General features: G+C 41.5%; 1 protein-coding gene across 3 annotated transcripts in view; it reads left to right on the top strand.

The window, feature by feature from the left end:
• The window catches only part of rttn (rotatin), a 74,149-nt gene that overhangs the window by 15,463 nt on the left and 34,003 nt on the right, over positions 1 to 24,683 (top strand). For 2 of the 3 annotated variants that reach the window (XM_058376608.1, XM_058376606.1), the window contains exons 12-31: positions 1,261 to 1,473; positions 2,438 to 2,550; positions 2,755 to 2,881; positions 4,060 to 4,185; positions 4,461 to 4,577; positions 4,906 to 5,045; positions 6,141 to 6,303; positions 7,413 to 7,512; positions 8,500 to 8,588; positions 10,106 to 10,223; positions 13,387 to 13,483; positions 16,493 to 16,558; positions 17,158 to 17,349; positions 20,458 to 20,697; positions 20,801 to 20,945; positions 21,032 to 21,186; positions 21,544 to 21,763; positions 21,852 to 21,980; positions 23,268 to 23,378; positions 23,858 to 24,016. In XM_058376608.1, coding sequence (XP_058232591.1) covers positions 1,261 to 1,473; positions 2,438 to 2,550; positions 2,755 to 2,881; positions 4,060 to 4,185; positions 4,461 to 4,577; positions 4,906 to 5,045; positions 6,141 to 6,303; positions 7,413 to 7,512; positions 8,500 to 8,588; positions 10,106 to 10,223; positions 13,387 to 13,483; positions 16,493 to 16,558; positions 17,158 to 17,349; positions 20,458 to 20,697; positions 20,801 to 20,945; positions 21,032 to 21,186; positions 21,544 to 21,763; positions 21,852 to 21,980; positions 23,268 to 23,378; positions 23,858 to 24,016 — 2,820 coding nt within the window. Of the gene's footprint in view, positions 1 to 1,260; positions 1,474 to 2,437; positions 2,551 to 2,754; positions 2,885 to 4,059; positions 4,186 to 4,460; positions 4,578 to 4,905; positions 5,046 to 6,140; positions 6,304 to 7,412; positions 7,513 to 8,499; positions 8,589 to 10,105; positions 10,224 to 13,386; positions 13,484 to 16,492; positions 16,559 to 17,157; positions 17,350 to 20,457; positions 20,698 to 20,800; positions 20,946 to 21,031; positions 21,187 to 21,543; positions 21,764 to 21,851; positions 21,981 to 23,267; positions 23,379 to 23,857; positions 24,017 to 24,683 lie in introns of all 3 variants that reach the window. The other variant, XM_058376607.1, reaches the window with a different exon arrangement.

The following is a 24,683-nucleotide window of genomic DNA, read 5'->3' as shown; positions in this document are numbered from 1 at the left end:
ACTTAATGTTTGGGAAAATATGACAAATTAACTGTCACTGTTGCAGCTTGGCTTTTTTATTTGTGTGTGTGTGTGTGATGGTAAAACAACACTTTGTACTCAATGCAGAAATCATTTGCGAATATTTCACACTTTGTTGGCATTTGGTTCATGGCTGGTGTTAATAGCCTCGTAGGTTCTTTCCAGTAAAAGCACTTTGTATTACTTAGCAGTTGTCTTTTCACTTCTTCTAGTGTGATATCGTAAGGCGCCGAATGTTGTTTTCAGTGCCACAGGTCAATGCTGGCTAAGAATAAAATCTTAATATAATATTCATTTTTACCTGGAGAGAGATTCAGTCATTTGTCTGGTGTGTGTGTGTTTATTTAATACCTGTGCTAATCATTTAAATACTTTAAATCTTCGTGTGTACCTGTACTTTGTGTGTAGCGCACAATCTGACGTTTCACACTGTACATTCCTAAACCCGGGCTAAATCTTCTTATTTGCATATTTCCACCATCAGCAACCGTGACTGGATAAATACAGCACTTTAAATAAGCTTGTCTCACGCTTTCGCCAAGTAAATCCTCTTTAAGCCTCCTAAGATGGACAAAGGCAAGGAAATAAAAGACAAAACTGTTTACACAACACGTAGGCTTTCTGTAACTGTACTAAGCACTTGATCTGAGGCACGTGCTGTTCAAGTTCTGACCGGGTTTCTGTTGCTAAGCATCTAGTCGTAACGTCATTGTTTCACACAGTAACCCCACTTCAGAGCAGAGTCTCATAACCCTGGGTAGAAAGCAGTTCTAACCCTGCATCTGGGGTCAAAAGCTGGGTTTAGAATGACAATAACCTGGGGTTAAGTGTAGAACAGGGGACATTGGTGGCTCAGTGGTAGGTGTCTCGCCTACCATGCGTAAGGCTGGGGTTCGATTCCCAGCCAGTGCCCAAACCCCAGCCACTGGATGCAGTGCTGGTCCCAAGCCCGGATAAAATGGGAGGGTTGTGTCAGGAAGGGCATCCGGCATAAAACCTGTTCCAAGTTGTTGTGCGGTCCAGTTGGTCCTCTGTGGCAGCCGAAAGAACAACAACGTCTGGGGTCAAAAGCTGGGTTTAGAATGATGATAACCTGGGGTTAAGTTGTAGCATAGAAAAGAAAACTTCAGTGTACCCTGAATAATAAATTAGTACATGATGTAGTCTCATTTATCTGGTCACCAGTACAATACTGGCATATAGCATGCTTTAATACATGTTTATCATTTCTCTATACAGGCAAGTGAGAACATTCCTCAGAGTACGGCGTCTGCTGTTTTCCATCTCTGTCTGGATTTCCCGTTCAGCCTCGCATTTCCCACCATCCACGAGTCAGCATTGGCCTACCTGGAGCAGTCCAACTCTGAAAACCATAGCCTGTACTGCCGAGTTAGCCAAGCTGCTAACACAATGGAGGCCACTTGTTCTTTTCTAAAGGAGGTTCAGGCTGAGGTAATGCTGAAGAATAACAACTAATCCCAATCCCATCCCGTGTTTTGTGCAACACTGAGGAAATGTTAACATATTATAGGAAACATAGTGTTAAAAGGAAATGGTCCACAGGCTAACTTAAAGCAGATTTACTATTATCACCCTAAGAGGATTATTTTCTGAAAAATAAAGCACATCCTAAACCATTTGATTCCTTTTATAATCAGCAATTCAGTTTTCCAGCACAGTGAAAGTCTTTCTTTCTTGCTTGTTAGGAAACTGAGGTCAGAGCACAGGGTCAACCATCAATGATTTCCGGCTAGTTATTTTCCATTCTCACTAATATTCTAGCATCTATAAACAGTAACGGCCTCACCAGCCTGTCTATTTTTTCACTTTTCTGAAGAGAGTCCTCTTCCGAATTTTTTTTTTTTTTTTTTTTTAACCCTAACCAGTCCAAATGCCTCTGCAAATTTGCTTAGCATATATCATGATGAAGTTAAAGATAGGGTTCCTTTCTGATGATTCTTCCATGCAGATCATAGAATGGTGCAGCATCACTGCTGTTTCAGCTAAACCGTTCCTGCTGTTTCCTGCACGGGGATTTTGCTCGGCCAAAACTTGTCAATTTTGATCACACAAGAGTATAAAATGTTCTGTCTGAGAGGTTTCTGTGGTCATCTAGCTCATGCCTTGACATCCCTGTGCAGCACGGCTTTACAGCTGGAAGGGGGTCTAAACTATTGCGCATGCTGCCATTCTTTAACTTTTTAAAGCTCATTAAATATAACGTACCATTTTTAGCATCGTTAGCATTTTCTAATACAAATGCATATCGGAATGTCTGGTAGTAGTCAATAAAAGTGGACAATTGTAATGGACAGTGCGAATACCTTTCCCAGTTTAGTTGTACACAAGCCACTGTGTTTGGTTCTTTTTATAAAAGAGCACATTTTTGAAAGCATGATTTTGGCATACTCTACAGGGAGAAAAGAATTGGCTGGAGCTACTGGAACTCGCTGGCCAAGCCGTAGATGGCATTCCCTACCATCAGCACCTCCCGCTCATCAAGGAATTCATCCACATCTGCTCCTACCTGTAAGCTTTTTCTCAGAGTCTGTGATTATTTTAGGAACTAAAACATTCTACAGGACAAATAACGTTCGCTTGAAAGCAGTATGTTTATACACAGAGCAGTAGCTTTAAGTGTTAATGCTCTGATTGTGTATAATAACATGCCATGTATTAATAGCACAGGATGTACAGAGTATATGTGTGTATGAGTGTGTTCTGTGTTTGTAGGTGGAAGTCTGCTCAGGCTAGCCCATTGCTTCAGATGGAGAGCCAGAAGATTCTTCTGAAGCTTTTATCACATCCTCTGCTCCCGGTGAAGGCTGAGACATACGCACGCACCCTGGATGTGGTCAAGGTTGTACAACAATTCTGAACTGAATCCCTCATATTGACAGATATCACGTGAATTAACCAGGAAAAAGCAATACAGTATGTGGAATAACAATAATATCATTTAAAAGGCTCCCTTTTAATAATAACCAAATAATTTGCACTTGCTTTAAGAGCTAGAAGAATTAAAGGGGAGCAAGGGAAAAAAAAAATAGGGTAATGTAAATTTAGGAAATATCTGTAACTTAAATTCAAGTAAATATTTATGGAGAAAAATATATAAATATCGCTGTCGAGTGGTATATAAATGAAAAGCTTTTCACAGGCTGTGTGGAAATGTTGTTGGCATTGGAGGTGTGGACATGCAGGGGATAGCTAATACAAAAGCCTTGGCAGTAATAAATCCTCCATTTTAGAAAGTGTTTGACTGAGGCATGTTTTTGTCTTTTTTAAGCCTTATGATAAAATAATGATATCATTTTGTCTTGTCAAAATAGGTTGCGCTTTTTAACTGTTTATAGTTGCTGTGAACTGTCCTCGAGACAATCTGGTGAAAATGCAACATCAGAAAACCTACCCTCTTTTATCACCATTTATCTCTCTTAAATATAACTAATAGTAATTAATTCATCCATCCATCTATCCATTTTCTGGAGCACTGATCCAACAGGGGGTCATGGGAAGCCTGGAGTCTATCCAAGTGGACTCTAGGTACAAGGCAGGGGCAGGGACAACCTGTATGGTGTGCCAACTCATCACAGGGCACAATCACTTACGTACACACACACACACACACACACACACACACACACACACACTCACATACTACAGACAATTTAGATATTCCAAGAAGCTCACAATGCATGTCTCTGGACTGGACACTGAATCATGGGGTGAACATGCAACCTCCATATGCAAAGAGTGGATGCTGAAATCAATCCCCAAAACCCTTCATAGGGGTTTGAGGCAAACATACTCTTACTAATAATTTTTAATACTTTAATTATTACACTTTTGTGTAAATCCGTGTAACTTGTTACAATAGCACATTAGAATGATTCATTAATATAAAAAGGCCATCAGCGCTCTGGCTGTCAGGGCTGCCGTCGCAGAAAATAAATTGACGCCCTCTGACCAATCGAATTAGAGAATCAAACAGTGCCATTGAAAATTTGAAGTTTTTATGTTTCTGCCTCCTTCTAGGAGTGTTTAGGGGTTCATAACGTGTCCAGACCAGCTTCATCCATCTGCAGCGGCGTGCATTTCCTCTTCCACCCTCGCGTCCTTTATGAAGTCAGTGCCTTCGGCCTTCACGATCAAGCAAAAGAGGTGAGCTTCCTCTTCCTCGGCGGCCGACGAGGAGCTGTCTTATTTGAAGATATATGTTTGGATACGTTGACGCATTGCTTTGTAAGGATCATAAACCTGTAATAAAGCCATGCTCTCTGTGTAATGGCGGCGAAGGTCACACTCGATGTAATGTTTGACATTGGGAAACGACACGTCGGTGCGTTCGTTACGTTGTGCCGAGCCTTGTTTGGATGAAACGGTTTGTAAGCTTGACATCATAGAGCCATCAGCTTGGTTTATGTGTGATCCAAAAGGTGAATTCGGCTGCCAAGGATCTTCTTCTGTACCTGCTAAAGGGACGATTGATGATGACTGCTTCGAGTTGGAGTAGATTTAATGAAGCACTTTACCCGGTCATTCCTGTGCTGCAGGTACACACACAAACACACACTAGTAATACAGAACTCACACCAAGATGATGCGGAAAATCCAGAAGTAGCCGTAATCTTTTAACACTATGCTGGAGGCTAAAATGTAATTTGCAGTGTTCTGCTTTAAACAAGTTTCATTCATATCCTCCTGCTAAAAGGGAATAAAACACGTTCACGCCTATTGAATATTCATAGTCCTGCCACGTCTCATTTATTTCGTCGAGGACACTCGGTAATTGGATCGTCCTGTCAATAAAGCGCAGCTGAAGTGCTCTCTCATCTCCACAAAGCATATTTATTCATCTTCATGATTTTTCGGCTGTGTCAGAGTCACGCAGGCACGGAGGATGCCCTGGGAAACAGCGTCCTGCTGATAAGTGGGCTCTCGGATGAGATTGGAGACACGGCCCATTCCTCGGCGACTCGACTCCGCGCCGTAATCAGACTGCTCTTCACCAAACAACATGTGTGAGTTCTACTAACCGACAATTGTGGATTCTGTACAGCAGCTCAGGGGGGGAAAAAAAGTGGTGGTTGTAGGTCTCAGCACGTTCTTATTTAGCTTCTATGGGGTTCCAGTCACTTTCTGCTTTCTGATGAGCCATGTATGTTTTTTCAATGTGGTATTGTTTAATTAAGAAAAACAAATTTGAACTGGAAAGTGAGGTACTTGTATGAAAAATATTGAATTTCTGTAGACTATATGGTAGATGGGAGGAACGTAAACCTGAGGCTCCCATGTGATACGATCAGGCATAACATTATGAGCACTGACAGGTGAAGTGAATAACACTGATGATCTCCTCATCATGGCACCTGTTAGTGGGTGGGATATATTAGGCAGCAAGTGAAAATTTTGTCCTCAAAGTTGATGTGTTAGAAGCAGGAAAAATGGGCAAGCGTAAGGATTTGAGCGAGATTGACGAAGGGCCAAATTGTGATGGCTAGGCCACTGGATCAGAGCATCTCCAAAACTGCAGCTCTTGTTAGTATCTATCAAAGTATCCTTCAAGTCCAGTAAGTATCGTTTAATGGATGTGCTGCTAACATCTTGGTGCCAGATACCACAGCACACCTTCAGGGATCTAGTCGAGTCCATGCCTCGACCTGTCAGGGCTGTTTTGGCAGCGAAAGGGAGACCGACACAATATTAAGCAGGTGGTCATATTGTTATGCCTGGTCGGTGTAATATCGGGTATTAAGGGAATAAGTCAATATTTGACGATACCACTTTAGCAGCTTTGCTCCAGTGATACTAGTGCAAGTGTTTCAAGCAGCTAATCATCAGCTGAGCATTTTTATGCTGTACAAAATGTAGATCAAGCACTACATGGTAGCTGTATCCTGTTACTCCATACAAAAAGATGTGATTTAACATGGTTAAGAAAACAACAAATGCTGTGGGATTTATTTTGTTTAATATCTATGGGGATGTAGTGAAGCGTGTAGCATCTGCGCAAGGCTCATCATAAAACCTCACGACCAACTCGGGTGCACTTTTTAACACTTTGCATGCCTTTGCAAAGACACTGTGTAATTCATACTCATGTCTGTGTTTTGAAGGGTAAGAAGCACAGCAGCACAACATCTGTCACCTCATCTGGCCAGTTTGGAAGACAAAAGATCGTCCCGGCCTGCTTTGGACAGCTCGACCCTGTCAGCTATCTACGTCACTGACAAATACGTGGACATCAGACTGGACGACTCGAAGAAGTCTTACCTTAAGGTGAACTCAAATCCTATTCCACAGAAATATAGTGTTAAATATTTAAAAACGATTTAATACTGCCGCAGCCATATTGTGTGCATGTTGTTCACAGCAAGAATACACCAGCCTTAACAAGCTGCTTGTTTCTATTAACCATAAATGATGCAAGGAACAGCCAGGAACTGGATTTGTGCACACCATCAAATATAACTGGAAATGGATAAAACGTAGGAGTGCATGTCATTTAATTTTTAAAAGGAATAAACCCTGGGATGTTGGGATTCCTGCTATAGGGCAAAAGTGCACCTAGAATCTTCCAGCACAGCACAAACACAACATTTTAATGCTTTTGTGTTTATTCTGAGTGTCTAGTTGCTTAAAGGAAATTGGTTAGAATTAATATGATGTCATAACATTTGCTTCTGTTTTTTTTGCCACTGCTTTGTCTTTGTATTATTTATTTATTTATTTATTTATTTATTTATTTATTTATTTATTTATTTTCACTATTATTTATTTATTAATTTATTATTATTATTATTCTGAGTTTTGTTCAGCAGTAATGTTCAGCTCTCAGTGTTTTCAGCTCTCTAATGAACCTAAAGCAAATCTTTAAGAATTTAATGAGTTTTAGGAAGAGCTAAAGTTTATCCTGAGTGTCTAGTTGCTTAAAGGAAATTGGTTAGAATTATTATGATGTCATAACATTTGCTTCTGTTTTTTGCCACTGCTTTGTCTTCGTTTTATTTATTTATTTATTTATTTATTTATTTATTTATTTATTTATTTATTTATTTATTTATTTATTAATTACATTTATTAATTACATTTATTAATTACATTTATTTAATACTTTTTTTATTATTTATTTATTTATTGTTATTCTCAGTTTTGTTCAGCTTTCATGTTTAGCTTTCAGTGTTTTCAGCCCTCTAATGAACCTAAAGCAAATCTTTTAAGAATTTAATGAGTTTTAGGAAGAGCTGATTGATTAGATACATTTTTTTTTCTTTATTCAGATACAGAACAAAACATAGCTGTAGTTAAACCCAACCGAAGGATTAACTCCTAAACACATTGCTTTTAATAGCCGTGTGTGGTGTTTTTTTTTTTTTCTCTTCGTACAGGCGGAGTGTGTGCATAAGCTTTTCGGTATCTTTACCTCCGAGACGGTGGATATGGTCCTGCGCAGATCCGCAGCCGAGCAGCTGGTGGTTGTTTTGCAGGGTGAGAAACGCATCGTCGTCGTCATCTTCCACTTACTCAGTCACACACACTTCTGCTCTCGAACACTTCACGCTCTGTGAAGTGTGTGCGCTGCGAACATATAAATAGGTTGAAGTGAAAGGGCTATAATTAGGTATAGTTTAAGATGTACAGTATTTTGTCAGAGGGCTTATACTGACTGAAAGGATTCTTTATGTTTAGTTGTTATAATGTAAGTTATAACATGGCTCACAAATGTTCCACAATACACCGATTAGGCATAACATTATGACCTGGTGCGCAAAATTGTGTCACTCCCCCTTTTGCTGCAGAAACAGCCCTGACCGATCGAGGCATGTACTCTGCTAGATCCCTGAAGGTGTGCTGTGGTATCTGGCACCAAAGGACACTTTTGATAGATACTGACCACTGCAGACTGGGAACACCCTCCACAAAGCTGCAGTTTTGGATATGCTCTGATCTAGCCATGACAATTTGGCCCTTCGTCAAACTCGCTCAAATCCTTACACTTGTCCATTTTTCCTGCTTCCAACACATCAACTTTGAGGACTAAATGTTCATTTGCTGGCTAATATATCCCACCCACTAACAGGTGCCATGATGAGGAGATCATCACTTCACCTGTCAGTGGTCATAATGTTATGCCTGATTGATGTATTACTGTAAAGGAATAAAAAAAAAAGGTTTATGGAAGGAGTCTCCAGTAATTTGTTTCAGTCATAGGTGAAGCAGTTTGGAAAGCTGCAAGCATGACAGACTTGACATGATCAACTGTCTGATTAAGGCTAGAGGCTAGTGAGTGAACATTTGTGTACAGCTGTTATAGCGTAAGTGATAACAGAGGTACTCTTATACCCTATAAATAGCAGGCAGAAAAGAAAAATGTGCAGTTTTCAGATATTGATATAACTGCACAGGTCGTTCGTTAATCTGATCACACTGATGGATGGAACTGGAGTATAAATGTGCTTCCTTTTTTCCCTCTAGATACCGCAGTGCATGCTGTGCTGAAGAAGCAGGGACTAACAGAGAAACTCGTGTCTTTGATTACAGAGAGTGTGAACAGCCATGGAGGGGTAATATATACAATTTTTTTTTTTTTGTCTCCCACAATTAAAAATATGCAAATCAGGAAACGGACAAATATGATCAATTTCATTTATGTTCAAACTAAGGAACGGTCGTATACTGCGAGAAAATAAAACACCATTAGAAGAGATCCGAGAGATCCGAGCATGGCCCAGCTCCCAGCTAATAACGTCAGTCAGGAGTTTGTCAGTGTTAATTAGCGTGTGTTGTATGATGAGGGCCTCCCCAGGCCTAACGCTGCCAGTGTTTTGCCCTGCTAATGAGGCTAATTACAGGGAATAATGTTTCATAATGTCTGGCAGTTACCCGTAGAGAACAATCTGATAAGCCTGTGCAGCTAGTTAACATTTTTATAGAATGTTACGCTATCACACATGCTGCTTATCTCTATACTTTCCCTCACCTTATACAGGAGAAGCATAATTAAGCTTGGAAATGAGCGCGACTGTGAAGGAAAGGATCAGACTGTACTGTAAATATTTTTACTTTACGATGATTATTATTACTGTGGCATGAATCGCTGATCTCTCAAATCCGGCAGTCTGAAGGTGTTGATGAATTTTCTTCATTCCGGCTGCGATTCACACAGCAGGTTCAATGTTAATTTGCATCGTTTCGATGCTATAATCACGTATGAGGTGGACACCCCACATAATCTAATGCGGTTGAAAATGGAAGGAGTCCCTTAACATGACAAGCTGCCTGGTTGGATCCAGGGATTAATTTTTTGCGCACACTTTGCTTTGCAAAATAATTTCGTTTATTAAAAAGACAAAAGTCAGTTAATACGTCAAATCAGACTGTGTTTCCCAAATCCAAACATTTTTAGCTTTTAAGTTTCCCCCCGTTTTAAACCGTATGAATGTTTATTTAATAAAAAATATAACTGTCAGTAAATTGCTGGGTATAAAAGGATTAAAGCAATGCAGGATGTGCTATTATAGGAAAATAATCAGCTTTGGGATTGATAGAGTATCTCCACTTCTCATCAGGCTGCATCACACCACGATTATATTCTCATAACTGATCACTGTAAACATGTTAATTCACGCATTATTTTGTAGATTTACTTTTGGATAAACACTGTAGCCTCCTGGTGGTCCAGTGGCAGGATGCTCTCACTGCCGCGGCCCGGGTTCGATTCCTGGGCAGAGAGCTAACCCAACCACTGAAGAGTTAACCCTCAGTGCCGGTCCTAAGCCCGGATTAAATGGGAGGGTAGAAGAAGGGAAAATCGAACCATGCGGTCCAAATGATCCACTATGGCGATCCCAAACAGAGAGCAGCTGAGAGAACAACAACTTTTAGATAAACGCTGTAAACAAACCTTAACTGATCCAAAAGTGTTAGTTCAATATTGTTTATTGATTTTGTAAACACTGTCGATTAAAGGAAACTAAACATACACGGTTACTGTTCACTTGTCCATGTTGAATACTTCAGGACATTTCAGAAAATATGTACTGTGTTTTTTTTTTTTTTTTTCTTCTCCGTCTTCCTGTAGCCTGTCGAGTGTCTGTCCGAGCCGAGCGTCACGATGCTGAGGAAGTTAGTGTATGCAGATCCGTCTCTGCGTCACACACTGGCTCAGAAACCAGATTTCCTCCTCACTCTGCTCCGAGGTACAAACTACGCTGTACTACAGCAGCTCAGAGGAAATAACACACTTCACTGCTATCTTAGCATTTTTCAAATACTAAAACCATCTGAAGTTTCTTGCCCCCCCCCCCCAGAGTTGTTCTATTTGCATGAACAAGACCCACCTTTTTAATTAATTCATAAACATATAAATAAATAAATAATTAAAAAAAATATATTAAAAATAAAAAAATTGCTATTATATAATTATTATTATATATTATATAATTAAAATAGTTCTTATAAAATGATGGAGTCATACATCAAATACATTATACAGCAGTATTTACTTAAATATAAATATAATTATATTCTAAATTGAAAGGTACGAAAAAATTCCAAATTTAAAAGCAGACATGGTGCAATTTCTGTTTGTTTTTTTTTGTTTTTGTTTTTTTTTCCCCTTCACTGTTTTTAAATGCACTCTTGTCCAGAAATATTTGGACAGTGAGACAATTTATTTATTTATTTTTTGGTAAATTTGCCTCCGTACACTAGCACAATGGATTTGAAGCACTGGAGATGTGACTGAAGTGTAGACTTTCAGCTTTATTTCAGGAGGTTTAACAAAAAAAATGGTTGCGTTAATAGTTTAGGAATTACAGCCTTACATTATATATATAAAAAAAAACTGACATAATTATAAATATAATGGAACCCCGGCATACAAATTTAATTCGTTCTGGAGGTGAGGTCTTAAGGCGAAAATCTTCCCATAGTAAATAATGTAAATGCAGATAATCCGTTCCAGCCTCCCAAAAATATTACCAATATGAAGCGTATGTAAACTGTATGGCCGCTTACAAAGAACTGACCCAAGCCAAGCATTCCATGTCAAGGGTCCTCACAGGAAGTCATGCCACCAAGCTTGAGCTAAAAATAGAACGGACCACCCACAACACCAATCTGTCAACAAAAAACATGAAAAATCACCTAGCTTTTGAACGCATGGTGAAGGCAACATTGGTATCGTGGGTTGACTCTTTCCAAACAGCTTTAGCTGAATGAAAAAATTAGTAAACTCGTTTTGGTTGGCTTTGTTTGGCTTTCCACTGACGCAAACAAGTTTTGAACGTCTCTCAGACGTATGCACAACTTAGCTGATGGTTGGTTCGGTTCGTTTCGTTCGTAGGCCGAAAATGCTTTGTATGCCAATGCAGATTTCTTAAGGAAAATTCATAAGGAAGGGCATTCCTATGCCGAGGTTCCACAGTATAAGGAGTATTTTTATGCTTGGATATAAATCCTTTGCAATCGATGACTGCCGGAAATCTGGATCCACTGGATGTCAACAAATGCTGTTTCCTCTCTTGGGGTGCTTTACCAGGGTTTAACTGTAGCCACCGTCAGTTGCTGCTTGTTTGTGGGTCTTTCTACCTTCAGCTTTCTATCTTCAGGAAGTGGAAAGCCATCTCAGTTAGGTTAAGGTCAGGTGACATGCCTGTTTCTTTGCCTTAAGAAACCTTGGGTTGCTTTCACTGTACATTTTTTTAATCCAGCTGTACTGTGAAGTGTTGTCCTATCCGTTTTGCAGCATTTGATCAAATCTGAGCAGGAGCCATTGCTCTACAGTTTAGAATTTCTCTCTGCTTCTATCAGCAGGCACATCATCAATAAACACCAGTGACCCAGTTCCATTGGCAGGCACACATGCTCATGTCCAAGTTAATCCTGCTTTCATCTGTCCAAAGAAGCTTGTCCAAGAACTGGTCAGATTTTTTTTTTTTTTTTTTTTTTTTTTTAAAAGACTTCGGGCGTTCTGTTCTTGAGTGTTCCCAGTGGTTTGCATCTCGAGGTAAACACTCAGTATTTACATTCATGAAGACATCTCTTGATTATAGACTTTGATAATGATACACCTACGTCCCCAAGAGTGGTCTTGACTTGGCTACATGTTGTTTTGTTGTTTTTTTTTTGTTTTTGTTTTTTTTTTACCAAAGAAAGAATTCTGCAATTATCTACTTCAGTTGTTGTTCAGCTCTCCAGCACATTCCTTCTTTTTATGAATGGACCTTCTATAGTTCAGAAAAACCTGAACCCGCTTAAGTTCAGCTACAGTCTGATTACTTTTGAGCCTGTGAACATAAAGGCACCCTGTGAAAACTGCTGTAATTCCTAAACATTTCGCGCAATATTTTTGTTATTGAGTTAAATCTGAATATCTACAATCCAATCACATCTCGATTGCTACTTTTCAAATCCACTCTGCTGGTGGACAGATGGAAGATTGCGTTACTGTCCGAATACTTCTGACTCGACTGTATACCCTAAATCATTTTTACTACAATTGCATAAAGCCACGAAGTGTCGAAAACACGAGAGATTTCGGCTTTAACTGACTTACGAAAACGGTCAAGTGTCACCGTATTTGTAAGGAGCTCTAATGAGCTTTAAGGCTCTGGAGTAAGCATTGTTAGCGTTTTTTGGCTTCATCCCCTTCTTCCGCAGTGCTTTCTTTGAAAAGCACTGCCAATGTTTATTCTGATGTTGTTATGGTAATTTCCCTTAAGTATTTTGAAAGCACTGAGTAGTTTTGTTGCTCACAGGAGGACAGGCTGGCTGTGCTGGCCACTTACTGTTCAGCCATATTTTCTCATTTCTGAACAGACCAGCCAACTTGTGCTGGAGTTAGAGGGTGTTGTGGAGTGCCAATAAAATGACAGAAGGCCTGTCCACACACAGACATGCAGACCGCCACAACCCACAGTTTTCCAAACAATTTTTTCTCAACCGCATAATGTACTTTTGCTTAAGCCATGGCTTCAATCTGTCTCTCTCTCTCACACACACACACACACACATTTATACACTAAAGATGCCAGTCAGCCTACCGAGCATGTCTGGACTGAGGGAGGAAACTGGAGTACCCAGAGGAAACCCCTCACACAGGGTAGAGGAAGCTCTAACCAATAAGCCACGATGCACCCTAGGAAAAAAATCAGGAGAGAAATAAATAAATAAGTTAAAGCAAAAGATCTTTGAATGATCTCAAACTAATCACTTCAGACCAACTACACGATGTGTCTTTTTTTAAATGAATAATAATTATATATAATGACAATAAGAATAATTTGTGCTGGTGACTCCACTCAGTGCCTGAGAACGTACATTTACTCCATCATGTCTTGTTTAACTGCATTTTCTCAGCCTCACTGCTGATGAAGGCCGATCACAGAGACGTGACTGAAGCCGCAGCGTTGATGTGTTTCCTGCTTTTTGATGAGATCGCGACAGTCGATGTGTGGTATGTACAACCGTCTAAGGATTTTTTTTTAGGTGTGTTTCCATCAACTCTGAATGTTCTCAATATTCGTTTGCTGGATACTCCTTGATGCACATAACAGAGAGAGAGAGAGAGAGGTAGGTAGGTAGATGGCTAGGCAGACAGACGGCTAGACAGATAGATGGCTAGACAGATAGATAGACGGGTAAACAGATAGATAGATAGATAGATAGATAGATAGATAGATAGATAGATAGATAGATAGATAGATAGATAGATAGATAGATAGATAGATAGATGGATGGATGGATGGATAGATGGATAGGCAGACAGATAGACGGCTAGACAGATGAACGGATAGATATACTTTATATGCACCAATCAGGCATAACATTATGAGCAGTGAGAGGTGAAGTGAATAACACTGATGATCTCCTCATCATGGCGCCTGTTAGTGGGTGGGATATATTAGGCAGCAAGTGAACATTTTGTCCTCAAAGTTGATGTTAGAAGCAGGATAAATGGACAAGTGTAAGGATTTGAGCGAGTTTGACGAAGGGCCAAATTGTGATGGCTAGTTGACTGGATCAGAGCGTCTCCAAAACTGCAGCTCTTGTGGGGTGTTCTCGGTCTGCAGTGGTCAGTATCTATCAAAAGTGGTCCAAGGAAGGAACAGTGGTGAACCGGCGACAGGGTCATGGGCGGTCAAGGCTCATTGATGTACGTGAGAAGTGAAGGCTGGCCCATGTGATCCGATCCAACAGACGAGCTACTGTTGCTCAAATTGCTGAAGAAGTTCATGCTGGTTCTGATAGAAAGGTGTCAGAATACACAGTGCAGGACGGGTCAGGGCTGTTTTGGCAGCAACACAATATTAGACAGGTGGCCATAATGTTATGCCTGATAGATACACACACAAAAATATAAGTCTATGCAGAAAACCTTAAATATAGAATACAGTAAGTTAACTTAAAAGTAGCAGTGCGGACAAGAAAAACAGCTGTGGATTTAATGATGTTTACTGTAATGTGATGTTAATATGTGCAAACTGGCAGTAGATAATAAATATGAAGACCCTTGAGAGTCTAGAAAATAGTGTTAATGGTTGAAGTAGTGCAGTAGTGTCTCTCACACACACATACACAGGTGAACTATTGTACAGTGTTATTGCAAATAATACGAATGACCCTATGATGAATCATTGTTTAAGAAAAATGTTTGTTGACTGTGGTATAAGAGGAATAATACACTTCAGAATGTTCTGTGCTGCATAAGTAAATTTCCTCCACAAGGTTTATTAAAAAACATTTGAAAGAGTAAACATTGACATGTTTATTCTGCCTTTTTCGGATGCACACAGAAATTGTATATCTCAGCAAACTTCACTATAGTGGGCCTCAAAAGTTGTCTTCCTATTTTGGCTTTTCCCTTCAGGGGTCGCCACAGCGAATCATCTCTCTCCACCTATCCCTATCTTCTGCATCCTCAACACTTCCACCCACTAGCTTCATATCCTCATTTATTCCATCCATATACCTCCTCTTTGGCCTTCCTCTTTGCCTCCTGCCTGGCAGCTCCATGTCCAACATTCTCCTACCGATATACTCACTCTCCCTCCTCTGAACATGACCAAACCATCTTAATCTGGCCTCCCTAACGTCCAGCATGAGCTGTCCCTCTGATGTACTCGTTCCAAATCCTATTCAACCGTGTCACTCCCAAAGAGAACCTCAACATCCTTTAGTGGGCCTCAAAAGTGTTATTTATTTATTATTGTGTCCCCAGCTTAGTTGTGTTTATAGATGTCTATATTACAGCCCAAGATAGTTGACACTAAATAGCCTTCTACTGAGCAGCAGAAGTAAATCTGCTCCATTTGATTTTCAAAGCTGTTCTTATTATACATGCCAACACATTTGGCGTTCTCTTTTATTGCTTGCATTACTTATAGAAATGTATAACATTATGTGTAATGTTTGTAAAGTTATACTAGTAATCCAGAGTCTTATCACTTATCATTTAGAAACCATGAGGATAGCTTTGGACTTCTATTGTAACTCCCAAGTCTCCATCAGTGAACAGTTAATGTATAAGTTAATACAACAAAATGGACTGCATGTTAAAACTGGAATCAATTTCCTGACCATACAGTGGAACCTCAGCATAGGTATTTAATTCATTTTCAGGCAAAAATTTGTCTTGCGGAACAAATTTTCCCGTAATAAATAATGTAAATGCAGATAGTCCGTTCCAGCCTCCCTAAAATATTCCCAATACGAAGCGTATGTAAACTGTATGGCTGCATACAAGGCACTGACCTAAGCCAAGCATTCCATGTCAAGGGTCCTCACAGGAAGTCGTGCCACCAAGCTTGGGCTAAAAATAGAATCGATCACCCACGCCATCAATGTGTCAACAAAAAAACACCCGATAAATCACGTAGCTTTTAAACGCATGCCGAGGGCAACATTGGTATTGTGGGTTGACTCTTTCCAAACAGCTTTCACTGGCTGAAATGAAAATTCCTAAACTTGCTTTGCTTGGCTTTCCATGGCTCCCGGACATGCACGCAACTTAGCCTTCATTTTGGTTCAGTATGTTCGTATGCCGAAAATGCTTCATATGCAGATGCAAATTTAATGCAAAATTTCAATTCTTAAGGCGGAAATTCATAAGGGAGAGAATCCAAATGCAGAGGTTTCACTGTATACTACAGATATAGAAAGGAAAATATTTCGAATCACACTGTCTGGTGTCACCCAGACGAGAGAAGGGTTCCTTTCAAGGTTTCTTCTTCATGTAGTCTCAGGGAGTTTATTTTTTTCTCACCACCATCACCTTTGGCATGCTCATTAAGGATACATTTTATTTTTTTATTATTATTCATCTTAAATCTTTATATTTCTGTAAAGCTGCTTTGTGACGACGTCTTTGTGATAGAATTAAATGATCAAATCTGAGTGTTTTTGTTCCCTTAAACAATGTGTGAAGGGTTAATATATGTTATGTTTGTCATGTATTTGTCATCAGCACTGGAAAAGCTGACACGGATACAGCCTTCACTCCCTTCTCTCTGCCGGTCTGCATTATCAGAAGGTAAGTGCATGGTAAAAAAAAATAATAATAATTATAAAATAAATAACCAGAACTTATTAAAATGATGCAGAATTTCTTCACTTAGCAGGGGCTTAGCAGTGAAACGCCAGTCTAATTGCAACAGTTGTTTAAGCTTCTGCAAAGATGTCAAGTTTATTTTTTAAAGCACAGATGAAATGACTGTCCAGGATGCTGTCCCCTGTACCTTATGTACGTGAATAGTCTTTCCAGCATGAGAACTGTTGTACTATTTGCAAGTATGGTAATGAAGAGTAGATATCACTTTAAATGATACCATTTATACACCTAAATTTTGTAAGATCCACATCTTCGGAGACTTTAAAAGGCCCGACTCTGTTGTGTTCAGGGCTCGAAACTCTGATGAAGCCATAACCTGATGGGTTTAGTTCTTTTATCTGTTTCTGAATGTCTGATCATGTTCTCAAAATTCATTAAGAGGTTCTGGAATGATTTCTATATTTGTGCTCCTTCCTCTTTTTCCACCACTACAGGTATAATCTGTTTAGTATCCACGTTAACATAGTGAAGAGCTTTCCTTTTTAGCGTAGTCATAAGGATGTCATTTTGTCTTTGTGCAGGTATAATCTGCCGTTTCGCGCTGCGTCTCATCACGCCGTGAGTCCCAACTGCATCGTTCTGCCTCTTTATACTGATCTGATGGAGCTGAGAGCTGCCAAGGAGGCGCTGAGCTTCAGCTGGAACCGGGCCTGGCACTGCGGCACAGACACGCTGCTCACACGCCGGAGAGACAACACCGCTCACGCACCTGAGTAAGACGCTGCTCACTCTGGCTAGATGGTTACGTGAGGTCAATCTGTCATATAGGTCATATTATAGATTAACCTCACGTAATATAGTATAAACTATAGCTTTGTAGGTGTAGCCATAGCACCATAGCAGTGATACTGACGTGTGTGTGTGTGTGTGTGTGTGTGTGTGAGGACTGGATCAGATGAAGTTCCTAGCCTGTTAGACACACTGTGCTTTTGCTTCAATTATTTACACATATCATTATAGGAGTATATCGAGAATGTATCTATCTATCTATCTATCTATCTGGTTATCTATCTATCTATCTATCTATCTATCTATCTATCTATCTATCTATCTATCCATCTATCTATCTATCTGGTTATCTGTCTGTCTATCTATCTATCTATCTATCTATCTATCTATCTATCTATCTGGTTATCTGTCTGTCTATCTATCCATCTGTCTATCTATCTATCTGGTTGTCTGTCTGTCTGTCTGTCTGTCTGTCTGTCTTATCTATGTACATATCTATCAAGCTCAAATCATGTCAGACCTTTTTGATCAGTGTTGTGAAATTACAACATATAAAAATGTCATAAAAAAAGATATGTTTTAAGGTATATAGGGATAAAAGACTTGAAATAACCTTGTTAGATAGATAATGATGATAATGATAATGATAATGATGGTGGACCCCCCTACCACATAATGATGGTGGAACCCCTCTACCACATAATGATGGTGGAACCCCTCTACCACATAATGATGGTGGAACCCCTCTACCACATAATGATGGTGAAACCCCCCATACCACATAATGATGGAAGCTGCCATATAATGATGGTGGAACCCCCTACCACATAATGATGGTGGACCCCCCTACCACATAATGATGGTGGAACCCCTCTACCACATAATGATGGTGAAACCCCCCTACCACATAATGATGGTGAAACCCCCCATACCACATAATGATGGAAGCTGCCATATAATGATGGTGGAACCCCCTACCACATAATGATGGTGGAACCCCTCTACCACATAATGATGGTGAAACCCCCATACCACATAATGATGGAAGCTGCCATATAATGATGGTGGAACCCCTCTACCACATAATGATGGTGGACCCCCCTACCACATAATGATGGTGGAACCCCTCTACCACATAATGATGGTGAAACCCCCCTACCACATAATGATGGTGAAACCCCCCTACCACATAATGATGGTGGAACCCCTCTACCACATAATGATGGTGGAACCCCTCTACCACATAATGATGGTGGAACCCCTCTACCACATAATGATGGTGGAACCCCTCTACCACATAATGATGGTGAAACCCCCCTACCACATAATGATGGTGGACCCCCCTACCACATAATGATGGTGGAACCCCTCTACCACATAATGATGGTGGACCCCCCTACCACATAATGATGGTGGACCCCCCTACCACATAATGATGGTGAAACCCCTCTACCACATAATGATGGTGAAACCCCCATACCACATAATGATGGAAGCTGCCATATAATGATGGTGGAACCCCTCTACCACATAATGATGGTGAAACCCCCCTACCACATAATGATGGAAGCTGCCATATAATGATGGTGGAACCCCTCTACCACATAATGATGGTGGAACCCCTCTACCACATAATGATGGAAGCTGCCATATAATGATGGTGGAACCCCCTACCACATAATGATGGTGGAACCCCTCTACCACATAATGATGGTGAAACCCCTCTACCACATAATGATGGTGAAACCCCTCTACCACATAATGATGGAAGCTGCCATATAATGATGGTGGAACCCCCCTACCACATAATGATGGTGGAACCCCTCTACCACATAATGATGGTGAAACCCCCCTACCACATAATGATGGTGAAACCCCTCTACCACATAATGATGGTGAAACCCCTCTACCACATAATGATGGAAGCTGCCATATAATGATGGTGGAACCCCCTACCACATAATGATGGTGGAACCCCTCTACCACATAATGATGGTGGAACCCCCTACCACATAATGATGGTGGACCCCCCTACCACATAATGATGGTGGAACCCCTCTACCACATAATGATGGTGAAACCCCCCTACCACATAATGATGGTGGAACCCCTCTACCACATAATGATGGTGGACCCCTCTACCACATAATGATGGTGAAACCCCCCTACCACATAATGATGGTGGATCCCCCTACCACATAATGATGGTGGAACCCCTCTACCACATAATGATGGTGAAACCCCCCTACCACATAATGATGGTGGACCCCCCTACCACATAATGATGGTGGAACCCCTCTACCACATAATGATGGTGAAACCCCTCTACCACATAATGATGGTGGACCCCCCTACCACATAATGATGGTGGAACCCCTCTACCACATAATGATGGTGGACCCCCCTACCACATAATGATGGTGGAACCCCTCTACCACATAATGATGGTGAAACCCCCCTACCACATAATGATGGTGGAACCCCTCTACCACATAATGATGGTGAAACCCCCCTACCACATAATGATGGTGGAACCCCTCTACCACATAATGATGGTGAAACCCCTCTACCACATAATGATGGTGGAACCCCTCTACCACATAATGATGGAAGCTGCCATATAATGATGGTGGAACCCCCTACCACATAATGATGGTGGAACCCCTCTACCACATAATGATGGTGGAACCCCTCTACCACATAATGATGGTGGAACCCCTCTACCACATAATGATGGAAGCTGCCATATAATGATGGTGGAACCCCCTACCACATAATGATGGTGGAACCCCTCTACCACATAATGATGGTGGAACCCCCTACCACATAATGATGGTGGACCCCCCTACCACATAATGATGGTGGAACCCCTCTACCACATAATGATGGTGGAACCCCCCTACCACATAATGATGGAAGCTGCCATATAATGATGGTGGAACCCCCTACCACATAATGATGGTGAAACCCCTCTACCACATAATGATGGTGGAACCCCCCTGATCTTTTGTATTTAACAGAAAATTGAAAAAAGGAATGTTTAATATGCTTCCCAAATTCATCATTTTCTCCACTCCTTCATCCTGCTGCAGATTTCATGCTGATCTGGTGATGTCAGAGTCTCAGGTCGTGTCAGTGCGTGTGTGTGACATGAGAGCAGGGCTTCAAGAGTGTGTTAATGCCATTCGCTCAGCTGGCTCACACACCGGGGTCACTTTCGCTCTGACCAGAATGCATCTGTATCTACTGACTGACCAGCTGGCTCTTAAACACAGCACACACTCCGCCAAGAGCACGCTGCAGAAAGTCAGCTGGCGTGGAGCTCTGGAGAGGTACACACACATACTCACTCACATACACACCCAAGTTAGATCTGCCCCCACCCCTCCCCCTTTAAACCCTTTCTGCACGGTATATTTTCCCATCAACGTCCAGGTTTCTCCGAGTGAAACCTGCTTGCCCCGAGGACGAGATGCTGCTGGCAGACGTCCTGTCTTTCCTGAACACTTTCTTCAAGCAACGTCAGGCTGATTCTGATGATCAAGACCTGAAATGGCTTCTGGAATTACTCCTGAAGCAGGTGACTGGTAAAGCTTTAATCCCATGTAGGATTGAGATGAGGTGAGGTGGGAGGAAGTGACTGATTGAGTTTTCGTGTGTTTGTAGGACACACACGTCCTGCTGGACCTGCTGCTGGATGTGAAGATGCACACTGACCCTCAGAGACACCCGGCGAGTCAACACTGCGGACATCAACTGCAGAGAGAACTGACCTCACTGTTCAACACTCTGCTGCTGCGTCTCACACACACCTCCGACAGGTCCCACATACACACACATTCAGATCTCTCGCTCTCTCTCTCTCTCTCTCTCTCTCTCTCTCTCTCTCTCCCCCTCACTTTCACACTTAACTGAGAATTGAATCAAGTTCTCTCTCTCTCTCTCTTTCTCTCAGAAGATCTCAGTTTCCTGTTTGTCTTCTCAAAATCTCGAGGATTTGGTTTCACATTGTCTGACTCCTTCCTTCCATCATTTAAGATCAGATCACTGTCCTCTATTTATTCCATTTAGCCTTTCACCCTTTCTTTCTTTATTCATAAAAATCTCTTTTGCAGTCAGTGTTTGACCTCTCTCTCTCTCTCTATCTCTATCTCTCTCTCTCTCTCTTCCTGGCTCAGGATGTGTACCCTCTTCTCTGGGCCGTTAGCATCAGAGTTTGCAGTCCGTCTGCTGCAGTGTCTCCGTGTTTCAGATGCCCCACGTTTTTATGGTCTTCCCTCTCTGGAGCGTTCTCTACGCAGCATGGCACACACCACCGCTCTGCCCGGCTGGAGCACTCACACGAGCAGCATGGAGCCACACACACTCTGCCGGAAATACCTTAGCGGCTTACTTGAGGTAAATCTTCTTTGGTAAATGACTGCATACAGAAATAAATCATACAGCTTTTTGGGGAGCTTTCAAAATGTTTTCTTTTCTTCCCCAGGTAATTTCCTCTTTCTATGTGGAGTGGGGAGGGAACGCCATGTCCTTTATGGGAAAAGGAGTGACCAAGAATGCAGTAATCTCCCTGCTTCATCTGTCCCATGAGATGATGTCTGAAAGCAAGGAGAAGGTATCAAAATTTCATTCAGATTTAAGTTCCTATACAATCAAAAGTTGACGTAGTTTCGAATCGAGTCAAAATAACTTCCAGTTCCTCCTTTTCATGCCTGTGAAAAAGGAAACCAGTGTTTCTGAACAATTTTTAGCAGATTTAGCCCTGATTTTCAGTCGCAGACAAATGACAAATGCCCGAAATCGGTGGTAAATTGGAGCTCGTGCACATGGGTGACGATTGAACAATGTGAATTACCAAAGACGCGATCTGAGAGAATCACCGATGAGAGAATCGTGCGGTGTGAAATGTGTTCTGACTGAAAAATACCTCGATGATGACCTACAACCAATGAGAGAGCAAGATACAGAGCAGCAGGCAATTTGGGGAGGATTTATAGACCACAATATCAACAAGCATGTTTTATAGTTTATAGGTTTTTATCAGAAAAAATGTCATGATTATAGTTATATCAGAATAAATAAGCTTTACGAACAGAAATAAAGCAGAGACATTTGCTTGACCAGCCGCAGCAGCAAAATTATTCATTTGGTCAGTTCTGCAGAACGCACAATCCTTCTTCCCCGCACAGACCATTTGGATAGCAAACTTTTTGTGGGGTTCCATGTCCAGTCTCGCGCGAGAACTCTGAGCTCACGCTTGATCTTGCGTCATTTCTTTATCACTTCTCGCGTACGTCCGGTTGCAAAACGCAGTTAGCGGATCAGATAGCGCCGTCATCGATTCTTCCTATTCTGAAGTCATGCAGTGTGAAACCTCCTGTCGCCGATCCGATCCAGCAGCGACTGAATGCTACCCCAGATAGCCGTGCAGTGTTGAAAACAACCGTGGTCCAACCACTTTGAAAATCATGCAGTGTACCACCCAGTCATGTCTTCGTTTGTTTGGAACGGAGCCTTGAATTTTCATTAAATGTGTATTGGCATTCGTAGCTGTGAGATGAATCCGCGCAGTGGAAAAGGCCCCAGCATCGTCACCGCTAGTAGCTTGCTGTAGCATTTTTTCCTTTTAAAACATGCAGCACAGAGCTGAAATGAATGTGCTAACAGGACAGACTTCTTCTACACATTTAAACACCACACTCGGTTTTAAATAGTACATTCTCGGATAATAAGCAAGGGCAGAGGAGTACGGGTTTTTGATGGTCTTGATGAATAATGAAACACAAACCGTTCTTGGCAGCCGACTCAGACATTTGGATCCTGCTGTATGTATATTTAGAGAATGTAGAGTCCGAAGTTTTATTTGTTTGTGTGTGTTTGTGTGTGTGTGTGTTCTCTCTAGGATTGGATGTCACTCTGGTCTCTTGGGCCTGAACAGAGTGCTGATGATCCGTGTTCGGCGCAGTTTGGCCTCGCTTGGTTAATCCCTCTGTGGGTGGATCGCGACCCAGAGGTGAGATACACAAACACTCTTAAGTATGCATCTTTATATTTGGCATTCACATTCATATTCCTGCATCTCGGGCCGATTGTACCAAGTTGTGTTGCAAAATAAGAAAGAAATGCATGCTTGGCTGAGATATGAATTTAAATGTAGCCAGATTATTAGGCACACCTACCATGTTAACATATGATGTGTAGATGGTGACAAATTAAAGGGAAAACAGCTTTTCTGATAAGGCCACTTTCCATTCTGTTATAGCTGTCGAGTAGTAGTAGTAGTAGTAGTAGTAGTAGTAGTAGTAGTGGAAAGACTGACACACGCACATAAAAAGGGGCAGCAAGGTGCGTAGCGATGATCTTGTTGAGTAAACAGGAAAGTTTTAAGCTGAGCTTTGATAATCAATGAAAAGCATAATGAGCACAAAGCAGCGGCAGTTAAAACGTTTGCCAAGTCTGACTCTGAGTGTGTGTGTGTGTGTACACACTCAGGTACGCTGTGCCAGCCTGGCGCTGGGCGCGGCTCTCTCTTCGTTAGAAAGCGGCTGTGTGATGTTGTCGAATAGCTGCCAGAACATCTCAGGCGGTTTGTGGGCGACGCTGATCAACATCCTGCTGGAGAGACAGGAGTGCAGCATGGTGCGGCGTGAGGTGGGCGCGCACACACACACACACACACACACACACACACACACATACTCATCCACAAACAGAGTGCAGAGCCTTTGTTTTGGATTTCTAAAATGTCAGCAAGCAGAATGTAAGAGGTTGAGCATTTCTCAACTGCTGCTCTGTTGAATATTCTGTGTAGAAAGGCCTGCCAACAAAAAAAGCACCAGCCACGCGCACACACACGCACACACACACACACACACACGCACACACACACACAGTGTTTTCCTTTCTACACACACCACAACTATCGAGGTCAGACAAAACACATATCACTGCAGTCCTTCGTATTGCCACACATTACACGGTTCTGTGCCACTTGTATGAACATTGTGAACCTGGATGATGATGCACTTTTATTCACCCGGAAACACTGGACACTTCCTGCACTCAATGCTCACAGCTTTGCTTGCAGGGGACAGTAAGTGGGCGGGGCTAACAGATGTGTACCTAGTGTAGTGCACAGTTATTTGGGATACAGCTTGATGTAAATAGTATATAGATCTTCTGTAAGGATATTTATTGAAGGAGTCTTCAGTGCTCACACTGTCTATACTACACTATGGCACAGAATAGGGGGTGAGTGTGTGACTAGGGGGTGAGTGTGTGATTTGGGGATGAGTTGTGTGCATAGGGGATGTGTTGT

The sequence above is a fragment of the Hemibagrus wyckioides genome, linkage group LG23 (assembly GCF_019097595.1).
Source record: "Hemibagrus wyckioides isolate EC202008001 linkage group LG23, SWU_Hwy_1.0, whole genome shotgun sequence".
In the NCBI taxonomy this organism is placed as follows: Eukaryota; Metazoa; Chordata; class Actinopteri; order Siluriformes; family Bagridae; genus Hemibagrus; species Hemibagrus wyckioides.
The sequence above is the reverse complement of the archived record's forward strand: the minus strand, read 5'-3'. Positions and strand labels throughout refer to the sequence as shown.